The sequence below is a fragment of the Vigna umbellata genome, chromosome 4, assembly GCF_029865625.1.
Source record: "Vigna umbellata cultivar VRB3 chromosome 4, Vumbellata_1.0, whole genome shotgun sequence".
Classification (NCBI taxonomy): Eukaryota; Viridiplantae; Streptophyta; class Magnoliopsida; order Fabales; family Fabaceae; genus Vigna; species Vigna umbellata.
The window spans coordinates 10492653-10515513 of record NC_142168.1 but is presented as its reverse complement, the minus strand read 5'-3'; the positions used below and the strand labels follow the sequence as shown (position 1 = coordinate 10515513).

General features: G+C 33.9%; 3 protein-coding genes across 13 annotated transcripts; 2 read left to right on the top strand and 1 right to left on the bottom strand.

The window, feature by feature from the left end:
* Nucleotides 1-1354: 1354 nt before the first annotated feature.
* Nucleotides 1355-6316, top strand: LOC124825560 (putative WRKY transcription factor 3). Of its 2 annotated transcripts, none has more exons than XM_047298196.2 (4): nucleotides 1355-1844; nucleotides 2838-3565; nucleotides 3651-3809; nucleotides 5763-6316. In XM_047298196.2, the coding sequence occupies exons 1-4, from the start codon at nucleotides 1458-1460 to the stop codon at nucleotides 6043-6045; spliced, it is 1557 nt and encodes a 518-aa protein (XP_047154152.1). In that variant the 5' UTR covers nucleotides 1355-1457; the 3' UTR covers nucleotides 6046-6316. The 2 variants fall into 2 exon arrangements, with proteins under 2 accessions (XP_047154152.1, XP_047154153.1); XM_047298197.2 differs by lacking the exon at nucleotides 1355-1844 and adding an exon at nucleotides 1865-2330.
* A 2064-nt stretch (nucleotides 6317-8380) lies between these two features.
* LOC124825561 (cyclin-dependent kinase C-2 C-like) lies at nucleotides 8381-15003 on the top strand. Of its 4 annotated transcripts, none has more exons than XM_088111196.1 (9): nucleotides 8382-9435; nucleotides 10498-10782; nucleotides 10888-11205; nucleotides 11440-11667; nucleotides 11886-11983; nucleotides 12352-12460; nucleotides 12543-13049; nucleotides 13609-13735; nucleotides 14593-15003. In XM_088111196.1, exons 1-9 carry the CDS (start codon nucleotides 9106-9108, stop codon nucleotides 14607-14609), a joined length of 2019 nt encoding a protein of 672 aa, XP_087967322.1. In that variant the 5' UTR covers nucleotides 8382-9105; the 3' UTR covers nucleotides 14610-15003. The 4 variants fall into 4 exon arrangements, with proteins under 4 accessions (XP_087967323.1, XP_087967322.1, XP_087967321.1 ...); XM_088111198.1 differs by lacking the exon at nucleotides 14593-15003 and adding an exon at nucleotides 13936-14505 and having other exon boundaries at nucleotides 8388-9435; XM_088111197.1 differs by lacking the exon at nucleotides 14593-15003 and having other exon boundaries at nucleotides 8381-9435; nucleotides 12552-13049; nucleotides 13609-14513.
* A 2033-nt stretch (nucleotides 15004-17036) lies between these two features.
* Nucleotides 17037-22848, bottom strand: LOC124825562 (DUF1336 family protein (DUF1336)). Of its 7 annotated transcripts, none has more exons than XM_088111202.1 (11): nucleotides 22319-22848; nucleotides 20872-21111; nucleotides 20739-20778; nucleotides 20578-20661; nucleotides 19975-20424; nucleotides 19736-19871; nucleotides 19474-19636; nucleotides 19055-19183; nucleotides 18281-18475; nucleotides 18000-18122; nucleotides 17037-17433 (listed from the first exon to the last, which is right to left on the bottom strand). In XM_088111202.1, the coding sequence occupies exons 2-11, from the start codon at nucleotides 21040-21042 to the stop codon at nucleotides 17317-17319; spliced, it is 1608 nt and encodes a 535-aa protein (XP_087967328.1). In that variant the 5' UTR covers nucleotides 21043-21111; nucleotides 22319-22848; the 3' UTR covers nucleotides 17037-17316. The 7 variants fall into 7 exon arrangements, with proteins under 7 accessions (XP_087967328.1, XP_087967330.1, XP_047154159.1 ...); XM_088111204.1 differs by having other exon boundaries at nucleotides 20578-20658; XM_047298203.2 differs by having other exon boundaries at nucleotides 20739-21111.
* Nucleotides 22849-22861: the final 13 nt, after the last annotated feature.

The window sequence follows — 22861 nt, the reverse complement described above, 5'->3', positions numbered from 1 at the left end:
AAGATTAATCTCTTCTTCAGTGTTATTCAATCTTCATTTACAAAACTTGTTCTTTGAATAGTTTCTTTTACTATTCACCTTAGAAATTTCTGCAAGGTAACACATTTCTGGGTTTTTTCAAGGTTTACAAATATGAATAACAAAGAAGAATATTAATAAAAGTAATTAAAAGGCTTAAATGATTACTTCGTTCTTATGTTAAGAGGTGAATTTCTGTTTAGTATCCGGTTTTAAAAATGAAGACATTGAGTCTCTATGTTATGAAAAGTGTATGAATAATGTTCTTTTCTCAGTTTTTTCAATCTTATGTTCAGCTTTTTCTTTGATGATTTCTTGAACTTGTTCTTTTCTTGTGAACCTTATTCATATATTTTTTATAACATAGAGACTTAATGTCTTCGTTTTTAAAACCAGACAGAAAAATGAAAACGAAATAAGCATTTAAGTCTAATTGAAAATTTGTATATTTCAAAATTTCATGAATTGACTACCTTCTGAATAATTAAATATTATTAAAATTATATGTATACTACCTCCATTCCTATCTTTAAAGTATCTATTTATAGTAAAATATTTGCTAAACCTATTAATCTCTTTATATAATTTATTTTTATATAATTTATTTTGATCTGTCTTTCATATTAATAGTTTTTGACTGTTCTTTTTTCTTGTAGTCAACAAACTATAAATTTTAATTAACAAGGTAAACCCAATTTCTCTTATAATTAGAAAGAAATAGAAAACCATTAATTAATTGAATGGAAAATAATTATTCAAACAGTCTCTTATATTAATTACATTTACCAAAATATTTTTAAACGTTTAGAATTTGTATAGTCAATAGACAAAAAAATAAATATAATTAATAAGATAAACTCCACATTCCTTTTAAGAAAAAGAAAACCACCTACACTAATTAATGAATTGAAAGAGAAAATTGTAAATTATATAGATTATTAATAAATTTAATATTACTGACAATATTAATCAAACTATTAATTTTATAAATCCTATATCAGTAACAAGAGCTGCAAGATGGGTGAAAATAAATGTGAACTCAGTAAAACAAACAAAAAGAAGAGAAAGCAAACACAAAAACCAGTAATTTATATCATGCTATAGATATTATTATATGAAAGCATATATATTAACTATATTTAGTATATATTTTTATTATTTTATCTTTTAATAAACAATAAATGTATTTTTTATAACTAATATCTAATTAAATAGTTTTGTTTTTTAATAAGTTATTTTATTTAATAAAATAGATAATTTTTATCCAATAATAATAATAATAATATTATTGAGTTTTGCACGACACCAATTGGACTTTGCGCTGAGAGTGTTGAAGATAACAACACAAAACGAAAATAAACGAAACCCATAGTTTCGTGCCTTTCTCGCGCTATCTATCCATTTTATTTTCTCTTCCATAATTTTCTCACCCACCACCCATGTCCACTCCCAACGCCGACTCCGGCACGGCGCCGCATCCGCGCCCCACCATCACACTTCCTCCTCGTCCCTCCGCGGAGGCCTTTTTCTCCGCCGCTGGCGGCGCTAGCCCCGGTCCCATGACCCTCGTCTCCAGCTTCTTCGGTTCTGATGCCGCCGCCGACTGTCGCTCCTTCTCCCAGCTTCTTGCTGGCGCCATGGCCTCCCCGATGGCCTTCTCTGCCACCTTGGCCGACAACTCCGGCAACGACGATGATGGGCCCCACAAGGGCTTCAAGCAGAGCAGACCCATGAATTTGGTCATTGCTCGTTCCCCTGTCTTCACTGTTCCACCCGGGTTGAGCCCTTCTGGGTTTCTTAACTCTCCTGGCTTCTTTTCCCCTCAGGTGATTAATTTCATTCGTGATAGCGCTTCCTGAAGGTGGTTGTGAGGATGAATTTCAGAAGGGTTGTGGTGTTTTTGTGAAGATGTGGTTTTTTTGAAAGAAGGGTGTGGGATCGGTTGATGGGTATGGGGTATTGGAGTTTGGTGTTTTTGGGGTTATCAGTGTCTTTGTGGGGAGGTGCTTGTGGACTGTGATTGTAGTATAGTACTCTCCACAGTTCAGATTTGATCTGGATTTTATTACAATTGTATTGTGCCGTGTGTTATGTTTTCAGTGGACTACTTCACTAGTGTCGAAGGATTTCTGGGTTGTGGAGTTGTATGTGTGGATTTTCAGACAAGGGGTGGATTTTTTAGCGCATTCAACTGCGTGAAAAATATTGATTTGGAGTAATACGATTACGAAGTTGGTGTTGTTGGATGGGTTGCTCTAGTGAAGCCAGTGGGATTTAGATCACACTTTTTCAAAATGTCAAAAGTTTTAGAGGTATTGTGTCAAAGTAAAATGGTTTTTGGTTGCATTACCCTGATTCGTCAGTGATAATTCTGATATGGTTTTTTTGGCAATAACCGAAAATGAAGACAAAATTCGTGGCTGAAAAATGCGATCTCCGTGAGTCACTCGACAGTGAAAATAATCGAGATATTTTCGTTGTCCATGTCTATGTTGACTAAGAAACTCAATGATTGGATACATTTGTCTTCTATTAAGGACTGTTTTAGCTTTGCATTCTACTTGTTCATTACTACATGGTAAAGATGTCATAAATGTTGTTGAAGATTCGTTTTTCCCTAAAAAACTTGTCTCTTTTATTTCTGGAATACTGTGCATGGTTATGTATGCATTCTATTACACATTTTGCTGGTCCTGCTGTTGGGATGTTTATTCATCATCATCATCATTATTATTATTTAATGTGATATTTTTGCCTTGGGATGGTGGATATAATACTTGTCGGAGGTTCTCACCATCTCTTCAATTTGATGTATACAGAGCCCCTTTGGGATGTCTCACCAACAGGCTTTAGCACAGGTTACAGCTCAAGCTGTCCTAGCGCAATCTCATATGCACATGCAAGCTGATTACCAGATGCATCCAGTAACTGCCCCTACTGAACCACCTGTACAACAGCCATCTTTTGCTCTAAATGAAGCTTCAGAGCAGAAAATAGTACCATCTGTATCAGAAGCTAAAAATGCTCAACTGGAAACGTCGGATATCTCACAGGCTGATAAGAAATATCAGCTGGCTTCTCAGGCCGTTGACAAGCCTGCAGATGATGGCTACAATTGGCGCAAGTATGGGCAGAAGCAGGTTAAAGGCAGCGAGTATCCAAGGAGCTACTACAAATGTACACATCTGAATTGCCTAGTGAAGAAAAAAGTTGAGCGTGCCCCTGATGGACACATAACTGAAATTATATATAAAGGTCAGCATAACCATGAAAAGCCTCAGGCAAATAGACGTGTCAAGGATAATAGTGATTCAAATGGAAGTGCAATTGTTCAGCCTAAGTCTGAGTCAAACTCACAAGGTTGGGTTGGACAACAAGTAAACAAGTTTAGTGAAAACATTCCTGATTGTTCAGTTCCTGAACGTGACCAGATCTCCAATCAAGGGGCACCTAGGCAACTACTACCTGGGTCAAGTGGGAGCGAGGAAGTGGGTGATGTAGATAATAGGGAAGAGGCGGATGACATTGAGCCAAACCCTAAGAGAAGGCAAGTTTAGTCATGTTGATCCTTTATCATAGAGCTATGCACCTCTATAATTCTTCTCAATATAGGCTAAATTTCTACTTTTCAGGAATACTGATGTTGCGGTTTCTGAAGTACCTCTTTCTCAGAAGACTGTCACAGAACCCAAAATTATTGTGCAAACAAGAAGCGAAGTTGATCTTTTGGATGATGGTTACAGGTGGAGAAAGTATGGTCAGAAAGTGGTGAAGGGAAATCCTCATCCGAGGTGATTCTTTAACTCTTTGCTACAATATATCTTCTAAAAGACTTGTATGTCCATATTTCTCAAAACTTCAGAATGTGTTTAATTCTCAACAGTATATCACATTGGAATTATGTAACTAATTGTATAAAGTTTGATTACCTTAATAGATATGATATTAATCATAGATACAAGAATCCTTGATTAGGTTTTCTGTTTCTTTTGAATTCTACTATAAAAATATCGAAGTCAAATTAATTAGCAAGCAGCGAATTTTTATGGTATAAGGTGAATAAGTGCAACCCGGTTTTAAGAAGTTTAGGTTTGCTTTTGCTTATATGAAATCCAGTCTGTGCTAAGTGTGTATAATGTGTGGTAACTTGTACTGTGAAATGACTTTCTCTATTTGTATATTATGCATTCACTTTAGTTGTTTTTAAATGGGTACTATGTTCCTAAACAAATATAACACAATAGGTATGTCTTTGCAAAACTTCTAAATTTTATGCTAGGGTTATTCGTCTAATATAACAACTTGACTATCAGTGTAATTTCTGAAACTTAATAGGGAGTTTGCATGTGTTTCTCATACCTCAAGGAGGTTAATGTAAAATATATTCACAGACAAATCTGTGTTGATTGATACTACCTCTTTCAAAAATATCATTTTGTTTTGGATTATGAACATCTTAAATAAAGTGTATTTGATAATTTGACAATATTTCCCTTGTACTTCTTGATGTTTTGCTATCATTTCATTCATTGGGAGATCTCAAGAAATAAGGATGAAGTTAGAGAAATTAATAGATATCTTCGTAGTTTCCTAAAGTAACAGATAAAATGAAACGAAATTTCTTCTGTAAGACTACTATTATTTTGAGAAGGAGTATTATCTTTCCGTCTTACTGCTAAATTAACTTCACGTGCTTTTAGTTTTCTTCATATTGTGTACTATAAGTATTCGCTTAGAAATTTGCTTTCGCCTATTCTTGATTTCTGGCTTTTCATTTCTCTGTACAAATGATTTTCTGTGTCGGAATGTCTGCTTCTGCTTCCAGATTTGATTATAGAATTTTATCTGTCAGCTTCTATAAGTAATGTGATTAGGGACTATAACCCCAAATGTTGCGCTTGACAAATTTTTACTGGAAAATTGGGAGAAGCTTGACATTTTATCTCGAGGGTGGCCACTAATAGCCACCAGGAATAAGTATATTATGTTTGTCACTTTTCATATTATTTTCAAGTCTTTCTTTAAATGAATCTAGTTAGTGGTACATTTGATGGGAAATTTGGAATGCAATATGCAACGTATTTTAGTTGTTAATTCAGTTTCTATCCAATTTTTTAAATTTAAAATTAGAGAACTTTGTTGTTTCATCTTATAATTTAATTAAAAAAAAAACTAAATTATCTTGTTACACAAAGAGTTCTATTTATTTTCACATTGTGTGCTCCTTTGATTCTAAAGTGTGTTCACTTTTTTTTTTCTGTACTGTTGTATTTATATTCTTACCTGGGAGAATCTGCTGTGTTTCCCCACCTACATGGATGTTATTGAAACTTTTGCTGTTGTTTCTCTTAGCATTAGTCAGCGATCTGATTATCAGCACCACTTCAACTGTGTGATTAGTCTCTGAATTTCTGTATTCATTATAGCAGTTTTTTTTTACCATGAGATAAATGTAACATCAAGATTCAAGTTTTGTTCCTGTGCCCTCAACCCTCACTGAAATGTATGATGGTCGATAGAAAATGTTTCTTTCTCTTGTTTCCTTGAAGCTAGTGTGTTCTCATCTTTTGATGCATAACTGTTACCCTAGATATACACACTTACTTTTGTCAATATATATGAGGAGACAGTCACTCATTCTTTCAATCTGAATACAATTCGATAACCAGTGTTGTTTATAAGCCTTGAATGTATTATGTTTTGTAGTACTTTTAACTTGTCTGGTACTGAATTTGTATGGGCAGGAGTTATTACAAATGCACAAGTGCAGGATGCAACGTGCGTAAGCATGTTGAGAGAGCTTCAACCGACCCCAAAGCTGTCATAACCACGTACGAGGGTAAGCATAATCATGATGTGCCTGCTGCTAGAAATAGCAGCCACAACACAGCTAATACAAATTCAATGCCATTAAAACCGCACAATGTCGTACCGGAGAAGCACCCTTTGCTTAAAGACATGGATTTTGGAAGCAATGACCAAAGGCCTGTACATTTGCGCTTAAAAGAAGAGCAAATCATAGTATAAAAGTGTGGCGTCATGATTACTCATTCCACCTAAAGTACAGAATGAAGTTGTCTAGAAGATGAAATGGATAATACAAAGGTGTAGTCACTAGTCAGAGTTGGCAATGGTCAGTGCATGTTTATTGTTTTCTATTTTCACTGTATGTAACACCTTTTGTACATCTAAATTATGGAATTGGTTGTATAAGATATCGTTTACAGGTATGAAGATCATTTAAACTAATGTACGAACATTATTATATAATTTATAAAATACTCCTTGTAAGCTGTAAGGCAGTTCTAGAGAGTACAAATAATTGGAATGCTTGTACTGAATTCCTTTTTATATGTTATGGAAGTTTAAAGAATGACTTCGATAACTCCAATCATCTTGAATGGATTTATCTTATTTAGTCGTCCCCACTAAGTGGGACAGTGCTTAGATTTTTTTATTACAACCATGTAAACTGGTTTTGTTAAGATTCCAGCAATGTGGAGTTGTTGAATAATGTTTAACTCATTATTGTTCACAAGAGATAAGTTAAGTTAAATCTAACAAATTTTGTCACTACTTTCAGCTGTCTTGTACTTGATAACACACTGAACTTGTATCTAGGATCTCTGTGACGAAGTCTAGAGAAATTGATGGGATGAAAATAAAAAATTGAATGAAAATAGATGGGACATAAAGTAGAAATTAATGCATATTTGGTAGGTAGGAGATGGAGATAGATGAAAAGAAGTTTGTGTTTGTAAGAAAAGAAAAAATACGGAATATATTGTATTATCTTTCACACACATATTTCTATTTTCTTATTTATATATACACACACGTATTGAATCTCTCTTTCCTCAAGCAGGTTCTTCCTTTTCCTTCCATCGAACATGTTTAACTTATTTTATAAAATTGCCACAATTTAAACTCTTTATGATTATATTCTTATGTAAAATTTTGCATTTTCTCTGAGGGATGTTTTAGCAGGATGAGATTTAGGTTGGAGTGGATAATGTGTAATAGAGAAAGCATAGCTCCAGTTACTACTTTTATTCTGTCTACTTTAGTGTCAGACTTTGCTCCTTGGTGTTACACCTCAAACAATTGTGGATATTGATTTTGTTTTTAAGAGTTAAAAAATTCTTTTCAAACCCATTTTAAATATGGAATTGTTTGATTTTCTTTTAAAGAAAAGTATATCAGTTCTACATAAAAGTGGTTTAATTTAAAGACTTGACTTTAATGATTAATTAATTAAAAAACTAAATTGGAATAAAAATGATTGAAAGGTTGAAATTATATGTTAATCGTAATAAAAGAATGTAAAAAATAATTTGATCTTGAAAAAGAAACAAATTCTTTAGTAGTTTGTTTATTTATATGTAGATATGGCCTCTACATGTTCTTGATAATCTGACAAAAAAGTGTAGAAAGGAAGGGAAGCCCCCATCTGCTGCTACCTTTATTATTTTCTAAAGATGGTCAAAACATTAAAGTTTAGACTTATTTAATTTAACCCATCTTTTTTTTTCTGCTCACTTTACCCGTGTCAAGGAATCTTAGCAACAAGAAATTATTTTAACCACTGAGTAACTTTTAGTAGTTTTTGAACAACAAATAACTTGTATCACTCTGCCAGAATAATATAAATTATATATTCTTCTTTTATCAGCAATTTCTCTCTCTCTCTCTCTCTCTCTCTCTCTCTCTCTATATATATATATATATATATATATATATATATATATATATATATAATAACTAGAAATAACAATTATTACGTGTCAACATCATAAAAGAATTTATTACAGTATTTTTTGAGTGTTTGAGCATGACATTAAATCATTTTCCGAGTACAAGATGTGAGCATTACACAACAATTATTAAGTGATGCTTAAATTATAAGTTTCTCTCATTTTTTTTTCAGATACTCTTTTGGAAGAGAACATTATTAAAAAATGGTTCAACATTAAACATAAACACTCATTTTAATGAAAATTAAACCTTGACTCCCCGTGAGGGGTTAATTATTTTATTAAACTAAGATTTATCACAATCTTTTATAACTAATACCGTGTAACTGATACATGCAAACTACTGTGAAACTTTTTGCACTGTCTCTGATAATTAAACGTGTACATATAAAAAACATGTATCCTTGCATTCTTTTAACAGAGAAACAAAATCATACAATGATGCACCAAAAAGCCCCAAAACATGTACTACATAACTTTAGTCACATAATCAAAATACAATCAAAACCAGAAACAATCATGACCCACGTAGTCATGAACAGTTTGAAAGGAAAGAACATCATAACCACGATCACTCACTGAACATGTAAATTATCCAATCAAGTCCAAGAGAGGTGTCAGGTCACAATTGGACAGCAACTCAAAACTACAAGAACTGTCGGATTGCAACTGTATACAACTGACACTTGAACAACAAAAAAAGAAGTAAATTTTATTGCTATTATAACGTGATGATAGAAAAAAAGATAAGTGTAGATATATGATTGCTGATAAAATTATTATTCCAACCAAAATCAACTAATTCCATCATGCGTTTGAATGGTGCTGTAAGGAGTTGGCATGTAGCCATCGTGCACCATGCCATTACAGCACACTCTCTTTTTCTCTTTCTCTTTGTACTTCTCTGTGTATCCAAACAAAGCGACAAACAAACAGAAAACAATAAGACATTATTCGAACCGTTACATTACACCTTTCTTTCTCTCTCTCTTTTCTTTCTTTCTCTTACATTTAGAACACCAAAAAGAGATATGCACCCTTGGGACCCGCGAATGTCTCACGACCGTTCGCGACATCCTCGAAAATCCTCCGCAGATCTCGCGACATACGGAGAGAAAGACGAGGGTTGGATATTGATTACTGGATTGTGTCATTTTCGGAAGAGAGAAAAAACCAAGCCCAAGGAGCGAGGTAGGAGCAACAAACCATCCGTTTTTCCTCCTCTCCCAATGCTTTTCTTTCTGGGTTTCTCTCCGTTTTCTCTCTGATCGTTTCGTTTTTCTCCGGAGGCGTTTTCGCGACCCGTTTCCTAGCCGGGTCGGAGCCCCGGAAAATGGGTTGCGCGAGCTCGAGGCGGGCTCTTGCCGGAAGCGATTTCACGCCGCCGGGACTGCTATCGTTGCGATCGAGCTCGCGGAAAAGGTGCAATGGGAAGAGGCGAAACGGCGTCGTGGAGGCGCGTGAGGTAGACGCGGGAATGGAGGAGGAGAAGGAGTGGAAGAAGGGGAGCTTGAGAGGTCCGGTGTCGTTGAGGTTGTCGTGTAGGTTTGTGGAGGCTGAGCAGAATGCCGCTGGGTGGCCATCTTGGCTTACCTCTGTTGCAGGGGAAGCTATTCAAGGGTGGGTCCCTCTCAAAACCGATTCTTTTGAGAGATTGGATAAGGTACTCAACTCATTTATACATTGATATTCAAGTTGAAAAATGATTGATGACATCTCAAACACTAAATTATTCGAAAGGAAATTTGACAGTAAGATACAATACAATATAAAGAAATTATAGACATTGTTGTGGATGTTTCATGCTTAGAAGTTATTAGAGGTTTGTGCATTCAATTTTATCTTGTATATTCTTTAATATTCTATTAAATATTATCGCGTATAATGAAAATCAAACAATTTTAATAGTAGTTGTTTCAAAGTGTTGTAATTTAATGCAGAAAAGGATAAAACTTACTAGCAATAGAGTTTCACCCATGGTAATATTTAATAAACATTTATCAATCATGTTGTTGCGATGAATTATTAGAAAATAGTATCAAAAGTATGCGAGGAATTAAATCTAACTTTTTCAATAAGAATTTGACTTTTAACTTGGTAGTTCACATAATTAATAGAGCATGTGTTGAAAGTTAACCAATATTATTGGGATGAAACTCCAATTTGGATTAGAACAATCTTACTTTTTTGTTCTTGAAAAAATGAATGCTTTGTGGCGATTAATTAAGTGTACATGATGGTTGGGCCAAGTTCATGGAGGCTTTAATTTTTGCAATGATGATTTTGTTTAAAGATGACAATAAGCTTCGTAATGTGATGAGTTGTATAGTTTGAGATGGAGGCAGTTTTTTGACTTTTTATAATTTGGTGGGAAATAAATGATGGGATTGGTGAACCATTTGTTTTCTTAAACTTTGAGTTTTCAATTTTGGATGTAACTTCAGTTGTGTTCAAGAATCCTCCTAATGTAGAACAAGGCTAAACAACAATTCTTCTAACCAAACATAATGATATTAAATGTTGAAGTTTTTGCATTTAACTATTAGAGAAAAAAAACAAAAAAAAAAATTCATGTTGCTAAGGTTCGATGAAAATTTGATGTTAGATTCTCACGAACTAGCAACTAGCTTGTAAAGAGCAGAGACAATTTCTTGGCCTTATTATGGCTTCTTAATGTCATTATGTTCTTAACATTTATCTATTTACAGCGTTTTCTTTTCTGTAGATTGGACAAGGTACATATAGCAATGTATTCCAAGCACGTGAAATTGAAACTGGGAGGATGGTTGCCCTGAAGAAGGTACGATTTGACAAACTTAAAGATGATAGCATTAGGTTCATGGCAAGAGAAATAGCGATTCTTCGCTCACTTGACCACCCAAACATCATGAAATTGGATGGTATAATTACTTCACAACAATCAAACAACATATACCTTGTATTTGAATACATGGAGCATGACCTTGCTGGCCTAGTGGCTTCTCCTGATATAAAGTTCACTGAATCACAGGTTTGTCTGCATTTTATTACACAATTTTGTGACTCACTAGGTTGGTTACTTTAGCTTAGTGCATTAGATGTTACCATAACTGTTGTTTCATATTTTACTCAACAGATTAAGTGTTACATGAGACAGTTATTAAGTGGAATCGAGCATTGTCACCTTCGAGGTATCATGCATCGAGACATTAAAGTATCTAATATACTAGTGAACAATGAAGGTGTTCTCAAGATAGGAGATTTTGGATTAGCAAATACCCTTAGTCCTAATAGCAAGCAACCCTTAACAAGTCGAGTGGTGACTCTATGGTATCGTCCTCCTGAACTTTTAATGGGATCAACAGACTATGGTGTTTCGGTGGATCTATGGAGTGTTGGCTGTGTATTTGCTGAACTTTTTCTGGGGAAGCCCATCCTTAAGGGGAGAACTGAGGTAATCCTCATTTTCAACAACACACTATAACATTGTTCCAACGAGAATTTACCTTATCACCACATCACATTAATGCATAGGATCCTGAAATTGCCATGTTGTTTTTCCTTCAGGGAGATAAAATTCAAGGCTTTATTCATCCTTACAAGGATAATTAATGCATCATTTCATTTGTGAGGTTAACACTAAGTCTTTGTAGGCTTAATTTGTTGTGTGTTCTTATTTAATCTACAGGTGGAACAATTACACAGAATTTTCAAGCTTTGCGGGTCTCCACCTGAGGAATACTGGAAAAAGAGTAAGCTTCCTCTGGCCACAATGTTTAAGCCTCAGACTAATTACGAAGCCTCTCTTCAAGAGAGGTGTAAAGGTTTTCCTGTAACTGCTGTAAAACTACTTGAGACTTTACTTTCCATTGATCCCTCCAAGCGTGGGACTGCCTCCTCTGCACTCACGTCTGAGGTGAATCTTTATTCATTTTGTTCTTCTTCCTTTTTCAATAAGATTTATCTTTACCATAAAGAATGAATCTTCACTAGTTAACTATGAGGATGGTGTTCCATGAGTATTTTTCATAGTTGTTATTCTGAAACTGCTGTTTTATTAGGACGCATACTGGCTTTTGGCTATTGCACGTAAGTACGTTTTTGATTCTATGTTTCATGTTGGACATTTTGTAGTATTTCAGCACCAAGCCATATGCCTGTGATCCATCACTCATGCCAAAGTATCCACCAAGCAAAGAAATGGATGCTAGAAATCGGGAAGAAGCGAGCAGGTATATATAATTTCTCAGTTTTCTTCTATACATTATGGCAAAGCTATATTACACTTGGCTTTTTCTCCTGCTTTGACTCTTATTTATAAATTTAGTTATTATTAGTACTACTATAGGGAATGTAAATTAAAGGTTGCTTCATCTTCGAAAAGGCCAAGGCCTAAATTTTGGTCACATTCGCGTATATCAAAACCTTATACTGGAGAATTAGCATTCATTATTCATTTAAATCATTCACCAGGTCCAAACTTGAGTATCTTAACCACCGAATTATTTAAAATGGATACTCTTCCTAATCATGGTTTCTATTGAAACAACATGCTTAATTTATTTCCAATTTGTGTGACTGAATTCTGTCTTGTACACAGGAAAAAGACTTTAGGTAAAGGGAGAGAGGCTGTGACTTCAAAAAGGAATAGACGAGTCCACAAAGTTTCCCATGACCATATAAATTTCAACAAACCAGCTTGGAAAGAGGTGCTCTTGCTTTCAGTAACAGTGCCACGCTTCTTGAAGAAAATAACTATTTTTTATTCACTTCTCTTTCTTGTCTGTGAAGGAAATGCAGAATAGTTCTCAAAATATTGGCACAGGGGATGATGGTTGGGCACATGTTGCAAAAGTTAAAATAGGAGCTTTGCATAAAGAGCAACCAAAGGCTTCATGTGATGGAAAGTCTGAGGCTGCCCAAGTGGTGGATGGTTGCAATGGAAACAGTGTATACTCTGGACCAGCACCAGTCTCAGCATCCAGTGGTTTTACATGGGCTAAAAGGAGAAAACCAGAAGCTTCATCCATATTGTCTGATGGTTCAAGAAGCAAAATCAGTGCTCTGGATCCAATCTTTGTAAAAGGCAAATGTGATTTAACAAAACATGAGATAGAAGTTTCAGAAAGGAAACATGGTTTCAACACAAGACATCAGGACAGGATTTTCAGCCATGTATTACCAATATACCAGGCTCCTCGCTTTCAACAAAAATCATTCGATTTAGCTGATAAATACAACTCAAATTATTTCATGGAATTTGATTTCACAGATAAATTGGATACTCTGTTTGATCAGGTAAGTTTGAAATCCTCAGTCGAATTATGATCAAACAAAACCATAGGTTATCATTGTTGATCATGGACAATGTATATGCCACTTTTTATAACATTAACTGATCTGTCAGGTTTGGTAACTAATACTTCATATGTGTTTTTTCATTAATAGGTGGACATAATCATTTCTAATGGATTTACTTTTTTTTTTACTAATTAGTGGTTCAAAAACTTCCCTTGCTATAGTATAACTTAATTCTCCAAATATCAGTAACATCACAATGATTTCCAAATGATAATTTTAGTCCTTAAACTATTAATTTGGTCCTAGCGAATAGTAGCTTTGAACTATTTTGATGTCTACAAATTAACACCAGAGAAGCAATTTGGTCTAATAATCTTTGGTAAACTAAATTATTGTTCTTTTTTTAATTTACTTACTGTTCATAGAAATTCTTGTTTAGTAGTGTTGTTTTCACCGAGTGTTGGTTATATATGAAATCTTGATATGAATCAAAATACGTATGTACTGCTCTATTTTAATCAGGTTGCATCTTATTTTATGTGCCAAATATTTACAGGACCACAGAAAATATGGTGAGGCTGTGAAGTTATCAGCGGCAAAAATGATTTCATCAAATAAAAAGGACGAGTTGTTGCAGCGGAATGATATGCGTCAATCTCTTCGTATGTCAACATCGGGAAGAGGTAAAGAGACTACTTTTATCTAGGGTGATGTTACACAAGAAACAAACATATTTCACCTCCATGCATGCTCAACATAATGTTGCAGTAGACATTTTTCTTTGGTCTGTAACTGCAGTTTTAAGGGTAAATCAGAAGTTGTTTAAAACAAAATTTCAATATAGCTCGTTATGAATACCAGCATATGAATTTGTGTATTACAGACCAATGACACAAGGATCGATGGAGAGGATTAATCCCACATCTTCAAGGGCTGCATGGCTAAGAAAACATTGTGGCCATTGATGATATCCTTAATGGATATCTGAACCATTATAACTTGTACTTCAGCTCTCTTGATTTGTTCTTTACAGAGTAAAGTGTACATATAGGACTAACTCTGAATTATACATAGGATTTCAGTAACAAATTGCAGCTCCCAAGTGTTGGGTGATATGCTTAATGAAAAGTTAACTTTTCTAAGAATTCTTTTACCTTGGTGGCCATCTACTACATGTGTTCATTTATTTATTTCATCATGTTCTTTCAACCCTTGTATATGCTGCATTACAGATATTGAAAACTTGAAAAGAGAGAAATATAAAAGTATTATTCTAAAAATACTCTTGCAAATAGGCAATACAAAGTACTCCAATGAAGTTATACCAAAGCAATATTCTATATTTCTGCTTTGTTGATTTAAAAGTACTTAAGGATGAGATAAACCACAATTTCCTTTTTTATTGTCTTTGTGGTTCTAACACTTACATATATTGTAGGAGATTACTTCGTGCATTCTTTATGAAATCGAAAATGTATTAAAAAATTTCTGGATTACAGTTTCCAGAAATATTCTAAAAGAAAATATTTTAACTATTCAGGATTATTCATTCTATAACAACTTCATTTACCATGTCCTCTTGGCTACAAAAAACACATTAACGGTGTGGCCATGCTTGTTGGAATTTGTCTTCACTGACGACATCATTGTTGGCACGAAGCACATTGGCGTGGCGTATGTACAAAGGTTTCGTAGGAAATTGCTTCGGTCACCATTGCAGTTTTGATATAACTTAAACTCAAAATATCAGTAGGTTATTGACCATGTAGATGATGTTCTCAATCGCAATGCCAAGAAAATTATTCAGGAAACTAAAACTGAATGTTTTCTCTGACATGCGTGAGCCGACATATCTTTTTGCAGAACGTGTAACCCATGTACTTATTTGAAACATTCTAGATTTATATTCTAGAAGATGTACAGATTTTACAAGGTTATTTTTATTATGAAATTGCAAGCCTCAACAGTAATGTCATCAGTTTATGGTCATCTCAATAAGCTTGGAATTGGGTCAATGAACATGTGGTGAAAGTAAAATATTTTTATTGTAAAAGAAAACATTTATCATATAAAAAGCATAGAAGTTATTGAATGTTAATTTGTTTACTAATTTAAAACATTTAATGGTATAAATTTACTGCTTGCACTCTCTGTTTATGATTACAAGTTTTAAAAGGTTATGAATTCGTAGAAAAATGTCACTAAAAAAATACTGTAGAAACAGGACCGTGTCACTATCGAAGATTGAAGTTATTTTATATGAACATTGGTAATGACTATGTATTATGAAAAATGTTGTTTCACTGTTTGCTGAATAATATTATCAGTGTGTGTTTCACTATCAACTGAGACAGTAACTTGACATCAAGCTCCAATATCTTTCTTTTCTGACCCTTTCACTCATACTCCAATTATATCAGTAATTGCAAAAACTTATGTGTCACTACTAACACATCCTATATCTATCCTCATCAATAATAATCCAAAGAAAGTGGACAATTACTACAATTTCTGGGGTCAGAAAAGAAATCACCTATATGCCTTTATCTGTTTTTAATTATCACTCAGTATAATTTAATTAATAAAATAAAGAATTTAATATGCTCGCTGTTTAAATTCTCTTTTGCTGTCAGAATTGTGCTATCCAAAATCCTAGTTGATGGCCTCTTACAGTCTAAATTTGGAGGAACTTTCAAAAAAGTTCAGATCATAAAATACAAGTTTTCACCTTATAATATCTTAACTAATAGCAGTGACAAGTTGCATTATAAAGAAAAATATTCTATTTTATCATGTGTAAAGGCTATATAAAACTAAGGAAATGAAATAACAAAAAACCACTAAAACAGTCAAGACAAAACAAAATTTAATGCCAGTGATAGATTGTCTAGTTAATCTTAACCCTACCAGACGCTTTCTAGTATACACTGTGTTTTTATGTTTTTCACCAAATGATCATGATTTTAGGTCGAATACACCACTCTAAAAGAATAATTGTGTTTGAGAAAATAGATTATACTAGTATATCAATATTCTGTATCTAACTATGCACCTGAATTGCCAGCATTTTTTTGTCAGTCACAGTGTTATATTTGTTTCCGTATACATTTTATTTTAAATCTGTGTCAACACTAAAACCAATGGTAGAGCTCTGCTCACCATCCTCGTATTATTGATATTGTAGAATATAAGAGAATATTGCTGCACTAGCACATGCACCCACTTGAAGAGACAGAGAGAGAGAGGAATATTTCACTTAACTTTATTCAATTGATGCTATATTATGACTCTTACAAGTGGTGGCATATTTGTAGGCATAATTTTCTTATAAAATAATGAGAAAATAATCCAGACAATATAAAATAACATTGTAAATCAATTTGTTAACTTTTGTAATAAGTACTTAATAAAGTATTACCCTACTATGCTTTCTTATTGATTTCCGTGAAGAAATTAAACTCAAATAATGTAAAACATATATAAGAACTTAGTAATGAAGTAAATTTAGTTTCCAATAATGAGAAAAATTATGCAATAAGGACAATGAAATATGAGACAATAATATAGGTGAGACAGCTACGAGAATCTTTACCGAAACTCTTGAATGCATATTTGTGATATTTAAAGAACACGTCAATATTAAATGCTGCCGTACATAAAGCAAATGTTTTGCATCGATTTAAGATTAGACATTAATGGTGGTCTGAGTTTGATACTAATCTGATGATAGTCTTGATGATAGTATGATAATAGAAAAGATCCAATAAATAACAAATTTTGTTATAATAGATTTTTTAATGATTCTGATATTATTTTTAAAAATGAATCTAATCTAATTTTATAAAATTAACTTAAAATGCAAAATTAACTTGAAAAATGAAGTTTATATTATTATATATTATAAATTTATCTTATTTAAGTTGAAGTAGAATTTTCAACATATAACACATAGGAGAAACATCTATTTGAAACATTTGTACTTTTCATAATGCAACGACTTTCACTTGTGTACAGGTTACATTACAATAGTTAATCAAGAAACACTTCTACCTTTCATTCATGTGGCAAAACATGTTAATCATCCTCTAAATTTCTTTTCCTGGAATGTACATTTGAACAAAAAACATAACCGCAGGAGTTGCATCCGACTTAAACAAGTTGACTCCCACTTTTCCTAGACCGAGCAATTATACAAAAGTAGCTAATACATACATATGTTTATTTATACTGTTGAATGCTATTCCCTCCAATCAACTGAAAACCCTTAGCATTCACCGTCAATAGTCATTAGCATGGGTATTTGACCACTGTCATTGAGATCAATCTTGTTCAATCTAAGGCAGCACAATACTTTCTCTGGAAGCTCTTCTTGTTTCTGTGCCTGTATTAGGAATTTAGAGATTGTCAATCTTAGTCGAAGGCTAACTCTATATAATGCTGCTGAAAAAAGGGTTGCACTTCTCATAATAGAATATTCAAATTCAATTTGACCTTCATGCATTTTGATTATTAAATGTTACTAAAATAATTCTCCCTAGAATGGATGAGAAACGAGTCCAGATTCTCTGCTGAGTTTTATTACCGTCTCTCTGCTTGAGTCTTCAAAATACACTGATGTTGGTATATTAAAAAAGTTTTCAATATATCTTAAAAGATCAAAATCAGTGTCCATCATTATATTTTGAAGACTTAGATAGCACAAAAATCTCAGCAGGGTATCCAGGTTCGTGAGAAACAACAAATATTGTTAAGCATAGGAATTTATATGCATGTCATACCAGAGGCTAGGAAGGGTTGATCTGTTTTTGAATTGAAAACTGGTGAGGGAAATGTTGGCTGGTTATTTGTAGTCATAGAAAGTTTAAAAGTTAAATCTTTTATTTTGATGATGATGGATGCCAAATATTATATCTAAGAATGCCAGAGTATGCAAACATGATACAATACCTGAATGGTTAGGCCTAAATCAAGAATACCCTCTTTCAAACGACCCCTAAATGCATCAAGTCCTTTCCTTGATATGTAGCTAAATCGATGAATGTCCAGATCAATCTCAAAGTAATTAGGACCCTGTTAGGATACCCAAACGTCTCATAAGTCATGACAAAAAAAGAACAGAAACTTTGGAAAAAAGGGATCAAATTAGTTAAAACATCATAAATTTGTATGTTTTGATACTTTTTTGTATAATATGGTAGAAATATGATTATTTTTAAACTTTGCTGTACCTTGTAAAAGTTGTGCTGTGGGCGTGAGAGTACAGGTTTTCCGTTATAAGCATTTACTAGTTTCTTTTCAGCAGAACTCAAATCCATATCCTCTGAATTGACGAGTCCTACCATGATCTTTAGCCTTTCTCTAAAAGCAACACTACTTTCTTTTGCAAATCCTTTTACCTTTTCTGTCTCATCCTCAACTAATTTCTACAGCATAAACAAAAAACATGAACCATGTTAGTAATATGGATTGTTACGTATTAAAATATAGTATGTTGTGTCGGACTCAGTTTAAATATGTAACCCAAATGAACAGAGAGAAACAATATTTTAACAACACTTCCATATAGTGTCTTGAAGAACTGCTGGCACAAAGTATGTGCAGCAATTAGCAGCAATGCTTAAGAATGGGTTAACAGGGGAGCAACTGTACAGAAGCATTAAAAAAACTGGTGTAATCACATCACAATGACTCAAGCAGTCCAATATTTAAAAACTGTAGGAGTTAAAATAAACCTTTCAAATTCTAAAATCTAGATCCTCCAGAATTTCTTATTTGATCAATTAAATGATTTAAATATGGACATCTTAGAACAATAACCTAACCTACAACATGTGACCCTTAATGATGTCTAAGAGTCAAAAGTATAGGAAACAATATTGTAAATCCAACTGAAACAAAATGACGTGAAAAGGAGAACTATATACTTAGGTTACTTGGTAACATAAATTGACTAAAATGAAAATGATTTAGAATGGGATAATAGCAGTGAACAATATATTTACCATAATGCTTTCCTGAAACTGGGAAGAAATCTGTTCATCAAGAGTCTCAGAAGCTTTGAAATACAATACAAGACTCATCCCTTCTCCATCACTATCACCAAGGAACATTGCAGCTGGATATGTAGGCAACTGCCACAAAGCGCAGAAGATTGTATGATGTATGTGAAACCAATTGTTAAAAAGTGAATTTAAACCTAACTCATTGTGATGTATTATTTTAGATATTAGTGTACTATATATATATATATATATATATATATATATATAAAGGTCTTATGACTCCTCGTATATTGAAGGAATGATATCTGCACAAATTATAATAGAATATTTGAAGTATCTTAACACCAATCAACATGCATATGCCAACACTAGTACTGAATTTTCTTAATGTTGTTGAACTAAACACCAAAAAACTATACCTGGATATTTACGACAAGGAGTTGAGGAAAATTTCCTTTGGTCTTCACATTGGGAAGCTCAAGATGTCGAGCAATATGATGTATTTTTCTTCGACAGACAAATAGATCAACGCCAATAGGAGTATAAGGACTGTGATTCGGTGCAGGGGACTTTTGCTTATCTCTACAAAGAGAATGGTCAGACAATTATATTTTCACGGAACTAAAACTGGTTATATCTGCATATAATGGAAACAAGATGCAAGGAAGTTTAACAGCATACTTGAAATAGTTTTCACTTCGAAGATGAAATGTTGAGGGCGGAATTTCTGACCAACAACCAGGAGATGGCTTTTCTCCATTCTGGCATGGAATTGTGTGCCCTGCTCTCGGTCGCACAAAGTATCTTTTTGAACGACCTTACATTCAAATACAATATTAAGGAGCTTAATTAGCATAATCCCAAAGGAACCAATGCAGTGTTAGAAAAGGACCATTGTTCTGTTAAATTTGATCACTTACTGATATATTCATTTGCATCGTCCACATCACAGGACCTTCGTTTGAAAGAAAGCTTGAAGATATGTGACAGTCGTTTGCTTTGCCGATTCAGTGTTTTGTCATTGAAACTGTATGAGGGTGTCATCCGAAGAAGGCCTGATTTCCGTGCACTCTCTGGAGTTTTCTCTTCCAAACCATGTTTGTATTCCTTTATACCTTTGAAGCTTCCCTGAGTCTTGCTTAAGCGAGACATTCCACGACCTGGTGTACTCACAAGGCCAAAACCACTTTCATCTCTTCCCTTTAATTTGTCTTGATTGCTTCCATCAACTTTAAGATAGCTTTCATGATATTCTTCATACTGACACCTGGAATCTGTAAAACGTGATGATCTTCCATACTTGAGCACTTGACCACATGGGATGTTTCCAACTGTGCCGGATACTATTGGAAAACCATCTGCATAGAAATCTGCAACCCAAGGTAAGAAAAGTAAAGAAAGAAACAACAATCTATACGGCGCAAACATAATGACATAATAATAATATCCTTTCTTAGAGGCTTGAATTTCTGTTTACGTGGTTCAGTAATTGCTTATGTATGTTAACAGGTAATACATATTACCTCCATGAACACTATTGAAGTCTTCATCTGAATCAGATTCCAGAATGCTGAGTGAATCAAAATATGTTTCTTCTTGACTCACTACTGCAAGCAAGACATAACAAATTCATTACAACTCCCAAAATATAAAAATTGAAAATAGTAAAGTCAAAAGAATATACAGTTTGCATCGTTGTCATACTGACTGAGTTGCCATTGAAGCTGAGTAAGATGGAATACTGAATTAGAAACTTCTGAGCGCCTGCAAGCAGTAGTTGCACCATTTTCAAAGTCCATATGAACAAATTCACTTACAGAATAATCTGTCACACGCCCCCCTGCGCTGCCACTCCTTTGCAGGATGATATCATCTGGAATAGGAATGGGCATAGAACTTGAGATCTTTTGACGCCGTCTTGTTATCCGTCTACGGAGATTCCTTGGTCCTTTTATTGCATTAGAAGGTACTGATACGCAACCCCCCATGGTATATTGTTAGGAATACCAGTTTCAAAGCCTCAGAACTGTCTTTCAACGAATGACAAAACTCAAAACCTGCATAATATACGAAAGGAAATTCTAGAAAAAGTAAATCAAAGCAATGGAAAACAACATGTGGATAAATGAGATCATCTATATTCATATAACACAAATCAAGCTTTCATAACTACCTTTGGGCTCGGTGTGGAGGAAATGAAGGAAAAGGTGGAATTCAACACTTTGAAAAAAGGAAGGCTGATAAACCAATGGAGATAGCGACAACAAAAACAAACTTATAGCACATATACAGTCATGGAAAACGCAGAGAGGTTTTCCTTTTGAGGTTGTTTCAAGGAAGCTACTGTTGTCTCCTTAAACGGAGAGCAAATGCACTTACATATATATGGAAAAGGCTGAAGAAAAGCAAAAGGATCCTCATGTGATACATCAGACAAACGAAAAGCATGTAAAGAATGGTAAAGAGAAATGACATTATAACAACCTTAAGAGAAAAGCTATTATCATTTTTGTGTACAATGCATCTATACAGAAAAAAATAATTAAATGTTATCGTATAGATATAAAAGATAAATGTTTATTGTTGTATAGGTAAAAGGTTGTTTGTATAACGTGAAAAATATCGTGTGAAAAGAAAAAAGATACTATAAAAAAGTGGAACACAAGATAATGGCACAGGCAAAAGAACATGCAGATTTCACAAACAACAAAGAAGAAGACAACAACGCATAGAAATCTGAATCATACTGGAATTCCTTCCTTCAAATGTTTTCTGATTAAAGAAAACACTTTCTGGAATCCCTTTTTTAATCACTTTTAAAGGAGGAAATATAAAACAAGAATATCTATAATCATGGCTGACACTCATACCAGAAAAGTTATATAGAACTGTAGCAGAGAAGATATGCGACCGGTCAATTCAACATAAAAAACGAAAAAAAAAAAAACAACATGAATGGTGCCAACAAACTTGTAACTCGATTGACACCGGCCTATGTAAGAATTGGAGTGAGACATTGGTGTTTTTTTAGCATGTCATGCGAATAGAAAAAGTATCATCTTTGCTTATAGATAGTCTCTGTCAAAAAATCTGGTTAATAACTTTTAGTGAAGTATTTCCTTTCTCCATTATGTGTTGCATCAGACTTTAACTTAAAACTTTGATTTAACAGATCTATACCTACTTTTATTCAGACCAACCTAACGTTGATATCAATTGAATATTCATAGTTGGATACGTCCAATAATAATAAGAAAGAATTACCTGTTCTATGAGAGATCTGTTGGGTGGGATATGATCTTCCTCTCCATGCAACAAGGAAAAAATATGAAGACTCAAAATAGAGGGAGAAGGAAGAACATGTGGAGGTGGGTCCGACAATGGCTATGTCGGATCCAGAACGTTGCAAAAACACAACACCTTCTATGTGTCTTCCTGTGCAATAATTGCTCCGTTACAAACCACCTAATCAATCATTGATAACGTTTAAAGAATCAAAAGGAGAGATGAAGGGGTTTGAACAAACTTTGGTGCGGATAATAATAGCTACATATAAATAATATCAGAAAAGTGGAAGGTTCCGTGAGATGATGATAATGAGAAGTGGGAATGGTGTTGATGTTTGTTTGGTCGTGGTGTTCCCCTTGAGTTTAGCTCTTCATCCACGAGATTTAGCTGCCTTTATCCAATGAAACATCAGCAACAACAAGAGTTCCCACGTTAGCAGCCATGTTGTACACTTTTTCCTTTTAAGATGAAGTTGACCAAATTTAGAAACTCATTATTATCATCATAAGAGTAACAAGT

Bases quoted from the DNA above. Each gene is read 5' to 3' on its own strand.
- LOC124825560 (XM_047298196.2), top strand. From the start codon at position 1,458: ATGTCCACTCCCAACGCCGACTCCGGCACGGCGCCGCATCCGCGCCCC. The intron at 3,566-3,650 runs GCAAGTTTAGTC...TCTACTTTTCAG, and splicing joins GAGCCAAACCCTAAGAGAAG to GAATACTGATGTTGCGGTTT. The intron at 3,810-5,762 runs GTGATTCTTTAA...TTGTATGGGCAG, and splicing joins AAGGGAAATCCTCATCCGAG to GAGTTATTACAAATGCACAA.
- LOC124825562 (XM_047298203.2), bottom strand. From the start codon at position 21,042: ATGGGGGGTTGCGTATCAGTACCTTCTAATGCAATAAAAGGACCAAGG. The intron at 19,872-19,974 runs GTAAGTGATCAA...TTTGAATGTAAG, and splicing joins CGATGCAAATGAATATATCA to GTCGTTCAAAAAGATACTTT. The intron at 17,434-17,999 runs GTATTGTATCAT...TTCCTAATACAG, and splicing joins ATTTAGGCCTAACCATTCAG to GCACAGAAACAAGAAGAGCT.
- LOC124825561 (XM_088111195.1), top strand. From the start codon at position 9,106: ATGGGTTGCGCGAGCTCGAGGCGGGCTCTTGCCGGAAGCGATTTCACG. The intron at 11,668-11,885 runs GTGAATCTTTAT...GACATTTTGTAG, and splicing joins CCTCTGCACTCACGTCTGAG to TATTTCAGCACCAAGCCATA. The intron at 11,984-12,351 runs GTATATATAATT...TCTTGTACACAG, and splicing joins AATCGGGAAGAAGCGAGCAG to GAAAAAGACTTTAGGTAAAG.